The 18,722-nt window shown below is 41.0% G+C and overlaps 1 protein-coding gene across 1 annotated transcript in view; it reads left to right on the top strand.

The window, feature by feature from the left end:
- LOC117510142 (transmembrane protein 132D) overlaps positions 1-18,722 on the top strand; it is a 223,538-nt gene that overhangs the window by 193,120 nt on the left and 11,696 nt on the right. Inside the window, 2 exon segments of the mRNA XM_034169755.1 lie at positions 11,987-12,192; positions 12,440-12,701. Of these exon segments, the coding sequence (XP_034025646.1) occupies positions 11,987-12,192; positions 12,440-12,701 (468 nt within the window).

Raw genomic sequence — 18,722 nt, forward strand, 5'->3', positions numbered from 1 at the left:
TCGAAGACCATGGAAGACAGCTAAAGTGGATGATGGTAGAATTCTTTTCTGACACAAGTCAAGAACATCATGGAAGAATGAAGGCATATCACTGGCAAAGCCTTTAATCAAGACATGCCTCTAAGAATAGAAATTCATAGAGCTTATGACAAAGTGCAAATTAGTGGTAACACTGAAGAACAGGAAAGCCACAATAGACTTTCACAGACAACATCTAAGAGGGGCCTGTCCACTTCTGGCACAAGATTCTTTCAGATCAAACCATTTGATTGAATTGATTGAATTGACCAACTGAATTTGTACCATAATGACAGGAAGATCATGCAGAAGGAAAGTAATGACTCATGATCAGTGTACCCACATTATCTGTAAACATGGTGGAGGCAGTGTTTTGACATGACCTTGTATGGCTGCACTTTGAAGATACAGTGGCAGCCTGTCCAGGGTGTACCCCGCCTCTCGCCCACTGCATTGCCCATTTACACTGCATGAGGCAAATGGGGTCACATCAGATACTGACTGGTTTTCTCCCCCCCAGACCACCCCAATAAAGCAAGACTGCACATTTCAGTGGCCTTTTATTGTGGCCAGCCTAAGGCACGCCTTAATAATCATGCTGTCTAATCAGCATCTTGATATGTCACACCTGTGAGGTGGGATGGATTATCTCAGCAATGGAGAAGTGCTCATGAACACAGATTTAGACAGATTTATGAAAAAATTCAGAGAAATAGGTCTTTGGTGTATATAGAAAATGTGTTAGAACTTTGAGTTCAGCTCGTGAAACATGGGAGCAAAAACAAAACTGTTGCATTTCTATTTTTGTTCAGTGTAAATTACCAGCCATACATCCACCCATTCATTTGGGGGCTGGAGACTGTTCCAGCGGTAACTGGGTGAGAGGCAGGGTACAAGATGCCAGTTTATCGCTGGGCCAAATACAGACAAACACATTTGCCTACTCACACCTATAGTCAGTTTAAAGTTTCCAATTCATCGAACCTGCATGTCTTTAGAAGTAGAAAGAAGCTGGAGCACCTGGAGAGAACCCAAGCAAACACAGGGAGAACACAGAAACTCCACACAGAATGGACCAAGTGGGAAGCGAGCCCAGGACTTTCTTGCTGTGAGGCAACAGCGCTAAACACTAAACCACTGTGCTACCCAAAACAACTTTCATGACACTCATTTTTTCCCATTTTAGTTCCTTTAACAGATTCCTTAATTGCATTTCTCATGTTGTTAAGAACTACAGACTGTGTTCCTCTGAAAGTGGGGACATGAATCAGCTTCAGAAAAACAAAAAGTTCCTGTTGGGTGTTGCCAATCCCAGTGTCCTGTTTAGACACCTCAGACATTAATGGGTAGGGTGAGCAGTTTTATGTTGGATTTTGAGTCATTATTTGTGATTAAGGATGTCCTGATCCTATTGCAGTGATCATTATTGGGCCTGAGCAATTCATACGTTGGTTGATTGGCATTGGATTTATTAAACATGTGTCCCAAATCGGGCTGCGTTCCATCTCGCATTCTCTAGTCTCCCTAATTGTGCGTTTACACATAGGCAAGACGCGTTACGAATGTCATATTTGGGTCATTCTTGGTACATTCCTGACATTCTTAACATGACTTAACGCATCTGAATAGGTTTCTTAATAGTGCGTGTTGGTGCATGATATTTGTGATTTTCATGGACCATGTTTTTGGCTGTCAAAAAATCTTCCACAAATGTTACGCACACCCTCATTTCGCCTCATGTCATGGAGGTCTCAACTGAGCATGTTGATCCCTCTTGATTAGTGGTGATCGTGATCTTTAATAATTGATCAACATATTGATTTATTCTGCCTTACAGAAACCTGGTTAGAGCAGGTTGAATATGTTAGTTTAAATGAGTCAACACCCCCGAGTCACACTAACTGCCAGAATGCTCGTAGCACGGGCCGAGGCGGAGGATTAGCAGCAATCTTCCATTCCAGCTTATTAATTAATCAAAAACCCAGACAGAGCTTTAATTCATTTGAAAGCTTGACTCTTAGTCTTGTCCATCCAAATTGGAAGTCCCAAAAACCAGTTTTATTTGTTGTTATCTATCGTCCTCCTGGTCATTACTGTGAGTTTCTCTGTGAATTTTCAGACCTTTTGTCTGACTTAGTGCTTAGCTCAGATAAGATAATTATAGTGGGCGATTTTAACATCCACACAGATGCTGAGAATGACAGCCTCAACACTGCATTTAATCTATTATTAGACTCAATTGGCTTTGCTCAAAATGTAAATGAGTCCACCCACCACTTTAATCATATCTTAGATCTTGTTCTGACTTATGGTATGGAAATTGAAGACTTAACAGTATTCCCTGAAAACTCCCTTCTGTCTGATCATTTCTTAATAACATTTACATTTACTCTGATGGACTACCCAGCAGTGGGGAATAAGTTTCATTACACTAGAAGTCTTTCAGAAACTAGGTTTAAGGATATGATTCCTTCTTTATGTTCTCTAATGCCATATACCAACACAGTGCAGAGTAGCTACCTAAACTCTGTAAGTGAGATAGAGTATCTCGTCAATAGTTTTACATCCTCATTGAAGACAACTTTGCATGCTGTAGCTCCTCTGAAAAAGAGAGCTTTAAATCAGAAGTGCCTGACTCCGTGGTATAACTCACAAACTCGCAGCTTAAAGCAGATAACCCGTAAGTTGGAGAGGAAATGGCGTCTCACTAATTTAGAAGATCTTCACTTAGCCTGGAAAAAGAGTCTGTTGCTCTATAAAAAAAAGCCCTCCGTAAAGCTAGGACATCTTACTACTCATCACTAATTGAAGAAAATAAGAACAACCCCAGGTTTCTTTTCAGCACTGTAGCCAGGCTGACAAAGAGTCAGAGCTCTATTGAGCCGAGTATTCCTTTAACTTTAACTAGTAATGACTTCATGACTTTCTTTGCTAATAAAATTTTAACTATTAGAGAAAAAATTACTCATAACCATCCCAAAGACGTATCGTTATCTTTGGCTGTTTTCAGTGATTACAGTGATTCAGTGGTATTTGGTTAGACTCTTTCTCTCAGATTGTTCTGTCTGAGTTATTTTCATTAGTTACTTCATCCAAACCATCAACATGTCTATTAGACCCCATTCCTACCAGGCTGCTCAAGGAAGCCCTACCATTATTTAATGCTTCGATCTTAAATATGATCAATCTATCTTTATTAGTTGGCTATGTACCACAGGCTTTTAAGGTGGCAGTAACTAGAAGGAGAGAGCATATCTCACCCATATTGGCCTCTCTTCATTGGCTTCCTGTTAATTCTAGAATAGAATTTAAAATTCTTCTTCTTACTTATAAGGTTTTGAATAATCAGGTCCCATCTTATCTTAGGGACCTCATAGTACCATATCACCCCAATAGAGCACTTCGCTCTCAGACTGCAGGCTTACTTGTAGTTCCTAGGGTTTGTAAGAGTAGAAGCCTTCAGCTTTCAGGCTCCTCTCCTGTGGAACCAGCTCCCAATTTGGTTCAGGGAGACAGACACCCTCTCTACTTTTAAGATTAGGCTTAAAACTTTCCTTTTTGCTAAAGCTTATAGTTAGGGCTGGATCAGGTGACCCTGAACCATCCCTTAGTTATGCTGCTATAGACTTAGACTGCTGGGGGGTTCCCATGATGCACTGAGTGTTTCTTTCTCTTTTGGTCTTGTATGCACCACTCTGCATTTAATCATTAGTGATTGATCTCTGCTCCCCTCCACAGCATGTCTTTTTCCTGGTTCTCTCCCTCAGCCCCAACCAGTCCCAGCAGAAGACTGCCCCTCCCTGAGCCTGGTTCTGCTGGAGGTTTCTTCCTGTTAAAAGGGAGTTTTTCCTTCCCAGTGTCGCCAAGTGCTTGCTCACAGGGGGTCGTTTTGACCGTTGGGGTTTTTACGTAATTATTGTATGGCCTTGCCTTACAATATAAAGCGCCTTGGGGCAACTGTTTGTTGTGATTTGGCGCTATATAAATAAAATTGATTGATTGATTGATTGACCTGCGCACAATTCAACCCTGCTGCACCGCATTCAGTTTCATTGCTGCAGTATGCTGAAGAAAGACAGTGATGCCAAGTCAGCTAAAAGTTTTGTTCCAATGCTCCTCAGCGCACTCCTGCAGGTGTTCCACCTGCTGCATGTGCCTGATGTTTGGGAAAACACACGATACGAGAGCCACGTGGAGCCAGACATCTGGCTCTCTCCATCTCCTCCTCACAGCTTCATCATGAAGTGGTATAGAGGAGAATTTTCATTCACCGAAACATCAGATCTAGGCTTGCATCTCAGATGTACCTTCTGGCAAATTGTAGCTGAACTTTCAGGTCGTCTTTTTAATAAAATCCTCCTCTGTATGACTTCGTCATGAAGCTGGATAACTGGGGATACAAAATGCAAAACATGCACTATGCACAATTTCTCCAATCACAGCCACAGATGCCTGTAACTTCTTTTGGGTTGTCTGGGTATCTTGGTGGCTTTCCTCACTCTTCTCCTTCTTGCACAGTCACTTAGTTTTTCAGAACTGTCTACTCCACACAGATTTACCATAGAGTGCCATACTGTTTGTATTTCTTCATAACTGATGGAAATAAAGTTCAAGACATATTCAGTGACTTGGAAATGTTCATGTATCCATCCCCTGACTTGTCTGAAGAAAACTGGTAATTAAACTGATTATTTACAGGTATTATACCAAAGGGGCTGATTACTTATGCAATCCCTCATCTTGGCTTTTATATTTTTAATTAATTGATATCACATTGTAGAGATTTACATTCAGTTTGAGTCTAAGGAAGATCATTTTAGAAATTTTTATATTGAGAAGCACTTTTTGTATTTGAAATGCCATAAACAAATTAAAAAGCATGAAATACCAAGGGGCTGAATACTTATGCAAGGCACTGTAATTTAGAATTATATCTCTACTTTTTGCATTGATGTGCACTGAGCAGGTTTGAGGCCAAGTGTGAAGCAACTGGTATGAGAATCAGCACCTCCAAATCGGAGGCTATAGTCCTCTTTTGGAAAAGGGTGGAGCCCTCTGATAGAGTTACTGCCCCAGTAGAAGTAAGATGGAATGTGAGCTTCATAGACAGACTGGTTATGTGTCTGAGGTCCTGTTGATGCTGCACTTGCCAAATGTGGTGAAGAAAGAGGTGATCTGGAAATTGAAGCTCTCAAGTTGCATCCCTATCCTCACCTGTGACCATAAGCTTTGGGTAGTAACTCAAAGAACAAGATCACGGATACAAGCAGCAGAAATGAAGCTCCTAAGTAGCCAGCTGGGCATACCCCCATGGACAGGGGTAGATGTTTGAATATACTGGAGGGTCTCACAGAAGAGAGCAGCACGGTGGCTTCATGGTAAGCACTGTTGCCTCACAGCAAGAAGGTAATAGGATTGATTCCCATCTGTGTGGAGTTTGCATGTTTTCCAAGTGTTTGTGTGGGTTCCCTCCCTGTGCTCTGGCTTCTTCTCACATCCAAAGACATTTGACTGTAGCTGTTTGTGCGGGTGTGAATGTGTTTGTCTGTCTGTATGTGGCCCTGAGACAGACTGGTGTCCCGTCAGCTTGGATAGGCTGCAGCCCCCCCCCCCGCATGGACATTAATTGGGGATGGACTCAGAGAAGAGCTGCTGCTCCTTTGCAACAAAAGGAGCCATCTGTGGTGGTTCAAGGAACTAATGAGGAGGCCATGTTATCGTGTCCCTAAGAAGGCTGTCCCAGCAGGTCCAACTGGGAAAAGACCTAAGAAATGTCAGAGGGATTGGATCTCCCATCTGGTTTGGGAAAATGAAAATGAATCAATGAATTATTATTCTTATGATCATTATTAGGGTAGCACAGTGAGTGAGTGAGTGAGTGGGTAGGACTGTTACCTCACAGCAAGAAGCTCCCAGGTTCACATGCGACCTGGTCTTTTCTGTGTGAGTTTGCATCTTCTCCCCATATTTGCATGGGTTCCATCCAGGTGCTCCGGCTTCCTCCCACTTCAGAAGACCTGCAGGTTATGCAAACTGATTATTTTAAATTAACCATAGGTATAAGAGAGCATGTGCATGTGTTTATCTACAGCACTGTGGCTTCGTGGTTAGCACAGATGCATCACAGCACAAAGGTCATGGGATCGCTTCCTGCCTGGCCCTTTGTGTGTGGAGTTTGCATGTTCTGCATCTTTACATCTGGAGTTGGTCTCTGGGTGCCAGACTGTGGCTGCCCACTGCTACTGGTTGGAGCAGTGGGCAGTGGTTGTAACTATAACTACACCTTTCTTCTTCTTCTGTCTATGTGTTGGCCCTGCAATAGACTGTCAGCTTTTGCAGGGTGTTACCGGCCTCTCGCTCAGTGGGTCTCATGTATCAACGTTGCGTACGGCGATATTTGAGCGTATATGGGGTGTACGCCAAAACGGCTGCGCTACTTGGCATTTATCAGTGTGGTCGTTGGCGTACGCTGCGCTGAAAATATACACCAGGTCGAGAGGTGGCGTAAATTATACACCAAAATGAACCAGCGCTGGAATCCACATAAAAATGAAGATGATCAACATGATAAACAGTGCCATCATACAAATCAATGCATATGTTACATAAATAACACTTTCCTGATTATACTACATAATAATCAATACAAATCCCGCTGTTGCGGGATTGTTATGGAGCATGATCCGTGGCTACAGCGCTGACAGGAAGGAAAGCGCTGCTCGCCTTTTTCTCCAGACTTCGAGCCTGGAGCCAGAGCAGCGCTGAGCTTAACTTCATGTGGTGTGATCGTTTTAGACAATGAAATTGATAATAACAACTGTAGTTTCATCATTCCCTTAATTCGCCCGTGCTGCAACCAGGATTCGTCGTCTCCATTCGGTTGTCACAATAAAATAAATACAGAAATACATTTTTAAAATAAAGAAATCTGACAGATTAGGCGTGTTATTAATTGAGCGAGCAAATATCCACGTCAAGAATTATTGACATGTGAAAAGAGAATACAGTGGTCCCTCACTATAACGCCGTTCACCTGTCGTGGCCTCGGAGTCTCGCGGAGTATTTAGTCCAATTTTGCATGCCTTTTTTTTTACAGTGTTCTGTGTATCTGTTTATAAGAATCTTGTTGCCCAGAAGAGAAAACAGCGCCAACAATTACTCATAACTGTGTTTGTCACACGGAAACAAACACCTGCTGCAGCGAGGTGTGAGTGGGAAAAGGCGCAGCGCCAGGACGCAGAGGCGCGATCTGTGAAATACTGGTGAGTCACTATTAACAATTTCTTATGTGTCCGACCTCGTTCGTTGATCGTTAAAATTAATTTGTTAGTTCTAAAAGCCATCATAATTATTTATAGGAAAACGTTCTATTTTTATTTCTCAAACAAATGTTTGGGCCTGAAAACAGTTTGGTCTTATTTTCCTACTAAGGTTTGAACTTTGAGAGTGTTTACACACGAGAGAAAAGTGAGAAAATGTTCATGCCTGATCGAGAAAGTGTATAAACTGTGTAGTGAGGGGTTTTACAGCTTTGAAACGTCTATAATAATTGTAAAAAATAACGCTGACTACGTCACGGTTTCGTGTATTATGGGCTATTTTTTAGAACGTAACTCCAGCGATTAATGAGGGACCACTGTAACACTTTATTGATTATATACTACAAAACAATTGATACGACGGCCGCTTTGGACGCTCTATTGGCACGCGTCGTGATTGGTGGAGTTCTTTTTCTTTGCCGTCTTCCTGGCTTTCATGTCGTAAAATGAGGGTGTGTCTGAAGCGGAGTCTGAATATTTATGGGCGTGTTTATTATAATTACGATCGTTTCCACCCGCCGCATTTATCAAGATCACATCAGGCGTACGCCAGAAATGGGCAGGTGCGCACTGCTTGATACATGTCACGGCGACTTTGGTGTATTTCAAGTTTACGCCATAAATTTACGCCACAAGTGCGCAACATTGATACATGAGGCCCAGTGAGTGCTGGGATGGACTGCAGCTTCCTGTAACCTTTAACTGCAATAAAGGGATTTAGAAAATGGGTGGATTATTAACAACAACAAAGATTATTCACTCACTCACTTATCTTCAACCACTTAGTCCAATTAAGGGCCGCGGGGGGATAGAGCCTGTCCCAGCAGTCATGGACCATGAGGCGGGGTGCACCCTGGACAGGACGCCAGTCTGTCACAGGGTCACACACAGACAAACACATTCACACCCGCACACACACCTACGGACAATTTAAAGTTTCCAATCCACCTAACCTGCACGCCTTTGGATGTGGGAGGAAGCTGGAGCACCCAGAGAGGACCCATGCAAACACGGGGAGAACATGCAAACTCCACACAGAAAAGCCACAGGTGGGAATCGAACCAATGACCTTCTCGCTGTGAGGCAACAGTGCTAACCACTAATCCACCATGCTACAAAGATGATTATGAGTTATTATTATGAGGATGGCAAATGTAGAAACTGCTCAAGTGTAATAAATGTTTAATAATAAAACATAATGTAAGTCTGTTTCCAACTTCACTTGGAAATATTCGATTTAAACTTTCCACCAGCATCACTCATGTTGTTTCTCTTGTGATCTTCTCCAAAAGCATCGCTGGCTGGTGAGAGCTGTTGATTTATCTGAAATGGGCTGCTCATGTGAACACAGCAAAACAATGTCAGAGCTGTCTTCAGAGGAGGCTTTTTCTTATGGACTTAAAATATGCATCAGCATTCTGCTTGTCAGTTCATACTTGAAGTATTGTGCAGTGAACACTTTACAAAGGTAGATGTGCATAGATGGCGATGTGGTTGAATTATCAGGACTGTTTAAATGGGGCTGCACAGCAGTGCACCTGATTTATATCACATCTGAAGCCAGTGTAATGCTCACGTTTATTTTAGCCTTTCACCATAGATGCAGTCCTCTATAGTAAATGTGTATATAATGGTAACAGGTACTGTAGGCATTTTTATTACATCTGCTAAAAGAGATGTTTTTGTCAGTTTTTTCTGCAAGCATGAGAGTACAACATTATTATGCATGCATTTTTCTGAAATATATTATGCAGGTTGGGACATTTTTGGCTTTATATATACGTACACTTTAAAAAGTGCATGGCTGCCAAGTGGTTTTGGGAGACTTTGTACTTTACTTGAGTTTTTTAAATTCAGCTTATTTTCACTTTTATTTCACTACATTTCCAACCTTAATTGCATACTTCTACTCCGATACATTTTGCAGATAACATTCTAATTATTGGTGACTTCAACATTCATATAAATAAGACTTCTGATCCCCTCTGCGAATCATTAATGGAAATTCGGGGAGGTGATGGTCAAGTGGTTAAGCGTTGGGCTTGAGACCAGAGGATCCTTGGATCAAATCCCAGCCTGACCGGAAAATCTCTATGGGCCCTTGGGCAAGGGCCTTAATCCCCTAGTTAGTCCCGGTGTGTAGTGGGCGCCTTGCATGGCAGGTGCCTCATATCGGGGTGAATGTGAGGCATTTGATGTGTAAAGCGCTTTGAGTGTCTGATGCAGATGGAAAAGCGCTATATAAATGCAGTCTATTTAAATTGTGGATGTATTCGGATTTCAGCAATGCATTCAGGTTTCGACACACATAAGTGGAAATACCCTGTATTTGGTTTTTGCACGTGGTATTGCTGTCAAAAGTAGTGACGTCATGCCTCTTGCATCGGTGGTCTCTGATCACTCACTCATTAGGTTTACAGTTTCGCTGCTGTGTTTAGTGAACAATAACCTTATTTATCACTGCAGCGACACATCAACTGCTCAACTACAACTGAACTTGAAGCTAAACTGCCTGATATCTTAGCTTCACATCTGGAAAATGCCCAATCAGTAGACAGTCTTGTGAATAGTTTAAACTCTGCACTCAAACTACACTCATTTTCTATGTGCCATGCCGTTACTCGTTACAAGAAAAAAAAAAAACACACACACACACACACACACACACACTCACATGAAAAAAGTCGCGTTTTCACCCAGAGACACCACTGATTACTAGTGACTGCAACGAAGTCAGGCCGATTTGTCATGAAGCATGTCCGGTAGGCTTTTTTGCAGTTGCGCACTTGTTTGTCAGTAAAATGATAATTTCTCTACATTGATTACAGACCTGCAACGGGTCTGTAATCAACTTTTCTGTAGCGCGGCTTTGCTTTGAACCTTGAACCAATCAAAGCAGTGATTTTATTTCACTTTATCCTAATTTTTCCCCACTAAAATCCTGAAGAGCATATGTCTGTGAGTAATATTTAATATTTTTATGTTAAACCGACCTGTTATGGTCTTCTGAAACAGTTGATAGATGTATTTTATAACTTAAAAACAGGACAGATGCTAATGCATTAGCATGTCTATGGCGTTTTCAATGTTAAAGTTAGCATTAAGCTGTTTGCATCAGCACGTTTGTGTTGATTGTGTTAATGGCTCAGTGTTTGTTGTCGTAAAAGAGTCAAATTGTAATTTTTTTTAATTTATTTTTATTCATATATTATAGCAACAACAATAATAGTCTACATAATAGACAATAATAGTCAATAATAATAGACTAATAATATTACAATACAATTTTAGAGAAAGAGACAAAAAGAACCTAATGAAACAAAACACAACAGAAAAGCTAAAACCATGTAACAATGAAAATAAATACATACATATAGAAATAAATAACTGTTTCCTGTGAACACCTAGTGAGTAGCCTACTCTCGTTTAGGTTTTGAAACCTTGTTTCTGAAGTGTTTTTGTGTGATGTGCACAATTTTCAGTATTTTGACTAATACTACCAGTCATTTACAAGCCTTGATAAACATTTATAAAAAAAAATCAGTCCGTTTTTGATTATTAACATTTACTTGTACTTTTACTTTCAATACTTGAGTACATTTAGTTGTACATTACTTGTCATACTTAAGTACAATAAATACTAGATACTTTAAGACTTTTATTTGAGTAGCATTTCAATTGGTTATTTGAACTTCTACCAAAGTAATTTTTTTAATGGGTATCTGTACTTTTACTTAAGTGTGATTTTCCGGTACTTTATACAACACTGCTCTTTAATAGATAAACCATTCAAAAATGATGAAATATGGTTTGTTAAATAAAATATTTTGAGGGAAAATTAAAGCACTGTACAGGTATACTCATTGGTTATGACTGGTGACATTTGAAAGTGCTGCGTTCTGGTGATGGCATTTCACAACACTTTATTTAGAATTCAATTGGTCTGGCGGTGGTATTTGTCGTTATTATGCGGTATTGATTTGGTGATGGTCTTTTTTTTCACTTCCACTTTTCTATAGGAATACAAACTTCCTATGGGCACTGCACTAGTTATGTAAAAATACAGATTATATGTCACTGTGAGAGCACATCCTCTTGCTAACTGGGAATCTATTTGCACTCTGTAGGCTGTCAGTCACAGTTTAGTTTTCCACTCCCATGTGCATTTCAATGTTTATTTAATTATCCAATTTATTTAAAGCAGTGGCTGTCGAGAGAAGCGTGGACTCATGCCTACTTGGGTTTCCAAACGTCTACGAGGTCTCTCAACAGTCACCTAATCATGCCAAGGTCACTTCTGACGTTACATTGCAACGGATGCACTTGTCTGTGATGGACTGATGTTGAAGACTGCACCGTGTGATATTTTGATTAGCATAAAAGCGCAATGCTGATTTTGTCCTGAAGCATTGGTGTGGTGATCATTGCAGGAGTTTATTACAGACATCTGACACTACTGTGCAGACACATGCAGTACAACAAAGCTGCAAGGCAATTTGTTGTTGTGACAATGGACTGTTTGCTAAAGTACTGACTTTTATGGGGATATAAGATAACTGTGTCTTGGCGTGATGACTTACATCTTTACAGACAATAATCTCCTTACGAACACATCCTAATGGCAACTGTTCCTTTTGCCATTTCTGCAGGTGTCCGACAGGTGTGAGTATGTCTTTGTGAACGGCAAGGAGACGAAGGGCAAAGTGAAGATGATGGTGAACTTCACCTACAGCTACCTGAGCGCTCAACTGGAACTGAATGTGTGGATGCCCCAACTCCCCCTCCAGATTGAGGTGTCTGACAGAGAGCTGAGTCAGATCAAAAGCTGGAGGATACCCATATTGACCTCCAAGAGGTAACGTGCCAACATTTCATTTGGTCAGACAGGATTTATCCAAACAGCCTTCCCATGGAATGAAGAGTTTTAAATCCAAATCGTATCAGTGTAAGGATTTTGGGTTAGGATTCCATTACATAATGTACTGCAGTAATTCAGTGTGATCCAATCAAGCAAAGAGGCAGTGTTGAGTGATTGGAGTGCACGGGGTTAAAGCGTGACAGGTGTGACCTCTATGTTTTTTCTTTTTTTGATCATATCCCAGACCTGGCTGGAACAGTGAGGAAAACAGAAAGGGGAAGGGCTGCATGCTGCAGCTTCAGCACGCCCTAGTGCGTGTGCTTACGCACTACATAGCGGAGCAGGAGGACCCCAGGGACCCCAAGGCCTATTTCCTGGGCTCTGATTGGCAGATAGATGTCACAAAGTTAGTGCGATACTTCATGAAGGTGGAGGACCCCCGTGTGGCAAGGCTGCAGGCGGGAAGGGTGCTATCGGGAAGGGACCTTGGAACAACTGCCATCCAGGTAATCAAACAGAACCGCGACACAGATCAAACCCAAATACCACAACATGCTGCTGTACTTCATTTAGTAGTATTTGAAGTCTATAACCATTTGAATTACTGCAGGAAATGCCACAAAACAAATGGAAAGACCATAGTGGCCAATCAGAGACTGGGTCGGACACGATGATTCCTGCTTAAGCAGATTGGCCAATCAGAGACTGGGTCGGACACGATGATTCCTGCTTGAGCAGATTGGCCAATCAGAGACTGGGTCGGACACGATAATTCCTGCTTGAGCAGATTGGAGCACCAACTGTACAAGTGCCAGCAAATTAATAGACATTTAATTCTAATCTGAGCCACAGTCAAAGACACATTTGTTGAAGTACTGAGGCTAATTACTCTCATCGCAACCCCTGGGTATTGAAAAGTGTCCAGAAATGACTGGGATGGGCTCTGTACACATAGTTCCAAACATCCATAGTTCTTGTGTTCTTCAATACCAGACTTTTTGTAACACCTGAAGAGAAAAACCATTTTGAAAGTTACCCAGGAATGGACAAAGAAACACATCCAGTGCCTTTTCACCTCCTTTGTTGTGTACTCATCATTCAGACACTTTCATTTTTCTTCCCTTGACCAGTCAGTCATCAGTGTTTTTTGAATCACTGTGGTAGCAGCTCCATCATTTCAGAAATTGCCAGTTACACACCCCAACAAAGCTCTTCCCCCCAAATCAGTGATGTTGTCCACAAACCTTTGGCCATAACTGGAGCTGTGCTCGTGTATGTGTGTGAAGCAAAACCAGCCATATATTCGAAAACATTTCTCAGTAGTAATGAATGAGTCTTGGTCAATTCCTTGAAATTACCCACAGACAAAATCACCAAACCTTCAAAATGGGTGGCTTCAGGTGTTGGTGTCTTGGTAGTACCTGACTCTGACTTACTCCCATTTATGGGTAAAGGGGTGGAGCATGGGTAAGTTTGGCATAACATGAAAGGGAGGAATGAAGCCCTTATATCAAAGTTACCAAGCTAGCTAAGGCTAACAGGCTAATTCATCTGAATTTGGATGATTAATAAAGTGTTGCCGCAGTTACTTTGAAAAAGTAATCCTATTACTGATTACTCCTTGAAACAGTAACTTAGTTACTTTACTGATTACTCAATTTCAAAAGTAACTAAGTTAGATTGCTAGTTACTTTCAGCAGGTGCCGACAACACCCCCCACCCCACCACCTCAACATGAAAATGATAACCCGTTTTCCCAATACTCATGTTATAGTCACCCTTTATTGACTTCAATGAACATAAATACTTGTTTTATCAAAAAAATAAAATAAAGACATATTTCTTGACCTCATATTTAACTGTTGACGGCACTGTAATGGTAAAACTCACAATTTCTAACCTACATTTTTTTAGAAATGTAACTATTAAAATCTTTATAACACTTTTCTAACATTTAAATTCTCTCTAAACATTTTAGTTGTTGAAATTATTATTATTATGAGTAGTAATAGTAATATTATTATTAGTTAAAAAAGGCTTCAAAAGTGGACCTTTAATCTAGGGGTGTTGTGGGGGGAGGGGGGCATTCCTGCCCCACCCCATGCTCCCTTTCCATCTGGATTCGCCCCTGCTTTTGGCGTTTGAGCAGCCTTTGAGCAGTAAGTATGGATAACATTTACTGATGCAGAAAACACGACCAGATTGGCAGGTAAGAAAGTTATATAATGTCATCCTCAGAAAGAGACTTAAGGTGCATTTGGGTGGAAAAAAGTGTTAGTTGTTAATGCGCCGTGGATCAGCTGCTTTTAGCGAGGACACACAGAGCGGCTCAGCTCAGAGTTTTAAATAAAGGGGAAAAAAGAGCATAAAAATGTCTTTGTAAAGCTCAGTACAGGTGTGCTGTCGTCACCGTGCTTTGAGATACGACGACTGTTTTTCAACTTGGAGATGCTGCTGAAAACCGCGGAGGAAAAGCTCACAGCTCACTGAAAGCGGGCAGTTCATTCGGACCCCGACCTCCCCCTGCCCACGGACAAGTTTAATGCTGCAATTGACCCACAATGCAAAAATAATAGTAATGCAAAGTGACTTGGAGTAACTTTATTCTCATTACTGATTTAGAAACATTAACGCATTAGATTACTCAGCAAGCTACAACTTTCCAAAGCGGCACACTGAGTAAAATGAAGCCTTTGAAGACAAAAGAGTCTGTGCTGATCATCTGAAATACGAGGTCTGTGAGAAAAGTATCCGACCTTTTTATTTTATGCAAAAAATGTATGGATTTGATTCATATGTTTTTACGTCAGCCAAGCTTGAACCTTCGTGCGCATGCATGAGTTTTTCCACGCCTGTCAGTTGCGTCATTCGCCTGTGGGCAGGCTTTGAGTGAGCACTGGTCCACCCCTCTCGTCGTTTTTTCATTGCGAGGAAATGGCGGAATGATTTGGGCTTTGTTCCATCAGAATTTTTTCAGAAACTGTTAGAGACAGGCAGCTGGAAACCATTCGGAAAATTCACATGGCTTTCGGTGAAAATTTTATGGGCTTCACAGAGATTAAGGAGTGTTACTGTCGCTTTAAGGATGGCTCACAATGGCGCACGGCGCACCGCGCTCCGAGCCATGATCAACACGCAGAAACCACCATTTCATTTCTAAACGGATGGCTGTGTCGATCCGGGACCATCGTGTGCAATTTCTCTGGTTATCACAAGAGCTGGACATCAGCCATTTTCCGACAGATTTCACTTTTAACAAGAGATTTTGTCATGGAAAGCCGCGCGGAGGCTTCGCGTGTCACGATGGAGCCGCTGATGGAGCGAGACAAAGAACACCTCCGTTTTGGAGTGTCAGAGGACAAGTTGGGACATGCCTATCTCAGCTTTCAGTGGCTTACCAGTCGAGTGAGTATAAGAGAAATTGTGGAGAGCTGGACACAAAATCTCTTGTTAAAAGTGAAATCTGCCGGAAAATGGCTGATGTTCAGCTCTTGTGATAACCAGAGAAATTGCACACGATGGTCCCGGATCCACACAGCCATCCGTTCAGAAATGAAATAGTGGTTTCTGCCTGTTGATCGCGGCTCGGAGCGCGGTGCGCTGTGTGCCATTGTGGGCCGTCCTTAAAGCGGTAGTAACACTCCTTAATCTCTGTGAAGCCCATAAAATTTTCACCGATAGCCATGTGAATTTTCCCAATGGTTTCCAGCTGCCTGTCTCTAACAGTTTCTGAAAAAATTCTGATGGAACAAAGCCCAAATCATTCCGCCATTTCCTCGCAATGAAAAAACGACGAGAGGGGTGGACCAGTGCTCACTCAAAGCCTGCTCACAGGCGAATGACGCAACCGACGGGCATGGAAAAACTCACGCATGCGCACGAAGGTTCAAGCTTGGCTGACGTAAAAACATATGAATCAAATCCATATATTTTTTGCATAAAATAAAAAAGTCGGATACTTTTCTCACAGACCTCGTATACATGGTGTATTAAAAAAAAAAACACGGAAATCAGTAGTGGTTTTTGGTGCAGGCAGCCGCCTGGGTGGCATTTATGGTGGGTGGCCTAGTGGGCACAAGCACTTTAAAAAAAACAAATCTGTGAATTGGCAATTGGCTAATTGGCAAATTGACGCCCCCTGCAGTTGCAGCAGCACTTACTTGGGAAGGGGAGGTGATGGTCTAGCGGTTAAAGAGTTGGGCTTGAGACCAGAGGATCTAGTGGTCTATTGATTGTCAGGTGCCAAATAAACAGATGGACAAAAAGACAGTCAAAGCCATCAGGTGCCCAATTTAGGAAAAAAAGAAGAAGACAAACAAGCAAAGGATAAATGTATACAACTGTCTTCTCTGTATTATTACGGTGTCCATGTGATGAATGAAGGGCTAATGTTCTTTGGTGGTGTAACGTTTGTTAGCCTTCTTGCTATGATACTTGCTAAGTTGGTATGCTTATACAACAATAATTTGGTCTTAACGCAACAAAAATGAGATCTAATTTCACTATAGGCTTTTAAAAATTATTATTTTTACAGACTGCTAAATGGCATAAACTGGACTTGGTCAGAAGGATGCACTACTATTTCTACTACTACTACTACTACTAATAATAATAATAATAATTATTATTATTATTATTATTATTATTGTAAATTATTTATGAGACATTGTGAAATAAATTGGCTGAAGCTGAGTTACAGATAAATAAAATAATTCTTTAACAAGTGCAAACATAAATTTCTGTCATTTTTGGGTGGATATTGTAGGGGAGAAATTTAAAATATTAAAGTTGTAATGTTTGTAAAATTAACACATGCTTCAGTAAAAGAATGACTCATGCTTGCAATGAAACTGTTAGAAGTTCAGTTATTATTTATAGCCATCATTTGGGTTAACATTAACGTTGGGTCCTGTAATTAGCCAAGAGAATTTTCATATCTGTTGGTAGTTTCAAAGATGAACATTTGCGATTTGCTGCAACTCTATTTCATGACAAGTCACAGTTGAACCAGCCATAAATAAAAGTGTGCCAGGCATAGAATTCAAGGCAGTAACCAAGGAGCTAATTGTTCCTCCCTGAAAAAGAGATGAATAAAGTGTCTAATAATGACAGATATTTAGCATGTAAGGGCATGTTTATTCAAATTTGCAATTCATGAATGTTTTGCATACGCATTATATTGTAGCCTGCAGTCTTTTGATGTCAATTTCAATTGCAATTTCAGGGGCACATCTAAAACATTAAAAAACAACAATAGAAAATAATAAAAATATAACACAATTGTAAAATACCCTTGGCCGTATGAGCAATGTATTCTTCATAATTTGCAGTTTCTTTAATTAATTATTAAGATCCCATTGTCTTATATACAATTTGTACATGTTCTACAGAGCCCCTCTATCAACCAATCAATCAATCAAAAACAATATTCCGTTTAGGCAAAGGCTATTTGCCCAACCGTTGGGCAGATAAGTCATACATTGAACGTTACATGCACAACCGTTGGGCAAATAAATATAATGTCTTATCTTATTTACCCAACCATGATCGTGTATTTGACCTGTTTTTTGCATCTAAACTAAGTTTTTTACACCACCTTTTAAGGCTCTATTGCGGCATATGTTTGACACATTTAATGGCGCCGTCTTTAATTACTGCGAAAACACCGCAATGGATGAAAACAGACAAACTTCACAAGCATTTTGAACGAAAGCCTATGTTAACAACGATGAAACTGTTTTTGATCAAAATGCTGCTTGTTGGCTGTAAGATGGTGTTAGTTTGACACTGTTCCCTGGGTGTGATGAGCCAAACAGAACCGCTTTAGATCACAGCTCCTCCGCGAGCTGCGAACCCTCCCGCAGCCGGCAAAAAAATATCCGCCTTTGTTCCCCTCCTGCGTTGAAACCAGAAGTGAGCTTACAAGCGCGCTCAATGGTTTGTTGTGGTTGGGCGTATATGCTTGCGTATTTACTTTATTGACCCAACGGTTGGGCGTATAGCCACTCCGCTCCGTTTAACGGCATCTGCAGGAGGCCTTGCGTGTGTGTGTGTGTGTGTATGTATACATGATGCTTTTGACAAGAGCGGAAGTTATGCAAATCAACTTTATATATAGGATGTTAGCTTTGATTTAGCAGAACTTAGCGTGCACGCCAACATCCACGCAATGTCTTGTAAATGACTCCAGAAGTGTTATCAGGTAACAAAAATAATTTTTTTCAGTTTTAGAATTGTTAATTTCTTGCTAGCTTCTACAATATACATGACAAAGAGGATATATTTACACACAAACAAAACTGAGTTTGCAGATAGCTACCAGCCTGTGATGTCACCAAACTAATGTCTGCAAAATAAGTTCAGAGGTGTTATTGGGTTCCGAAAATGCTGTTTTTAGAACCCAATCAAGTTTATGAATCAAGTGAATCAAGAATCAAGTTTAACTAGAAGCACTCGGAGAGTGCAAACCTCCGCCAAGGCCATGGGGTCACTGACGCCATAACATCTACACGCCGTGGAATCATTGA

This window comes from Thalassophryne amazonica, chromosome 5 (assembly GCF_902500255.1).
Source record: "Thalassophryne amazonica chromosome 5, fThaAma1.1, whole genome shotgun sequence".
In the NCBI taxonomy this organism is placed as follows: Eukaryota; Metazoa; Chordata; class Actinopteri; order Batrachoidiformes; family Batrachoididae; genus Thalassophryne; species Thalassophryne amazonica.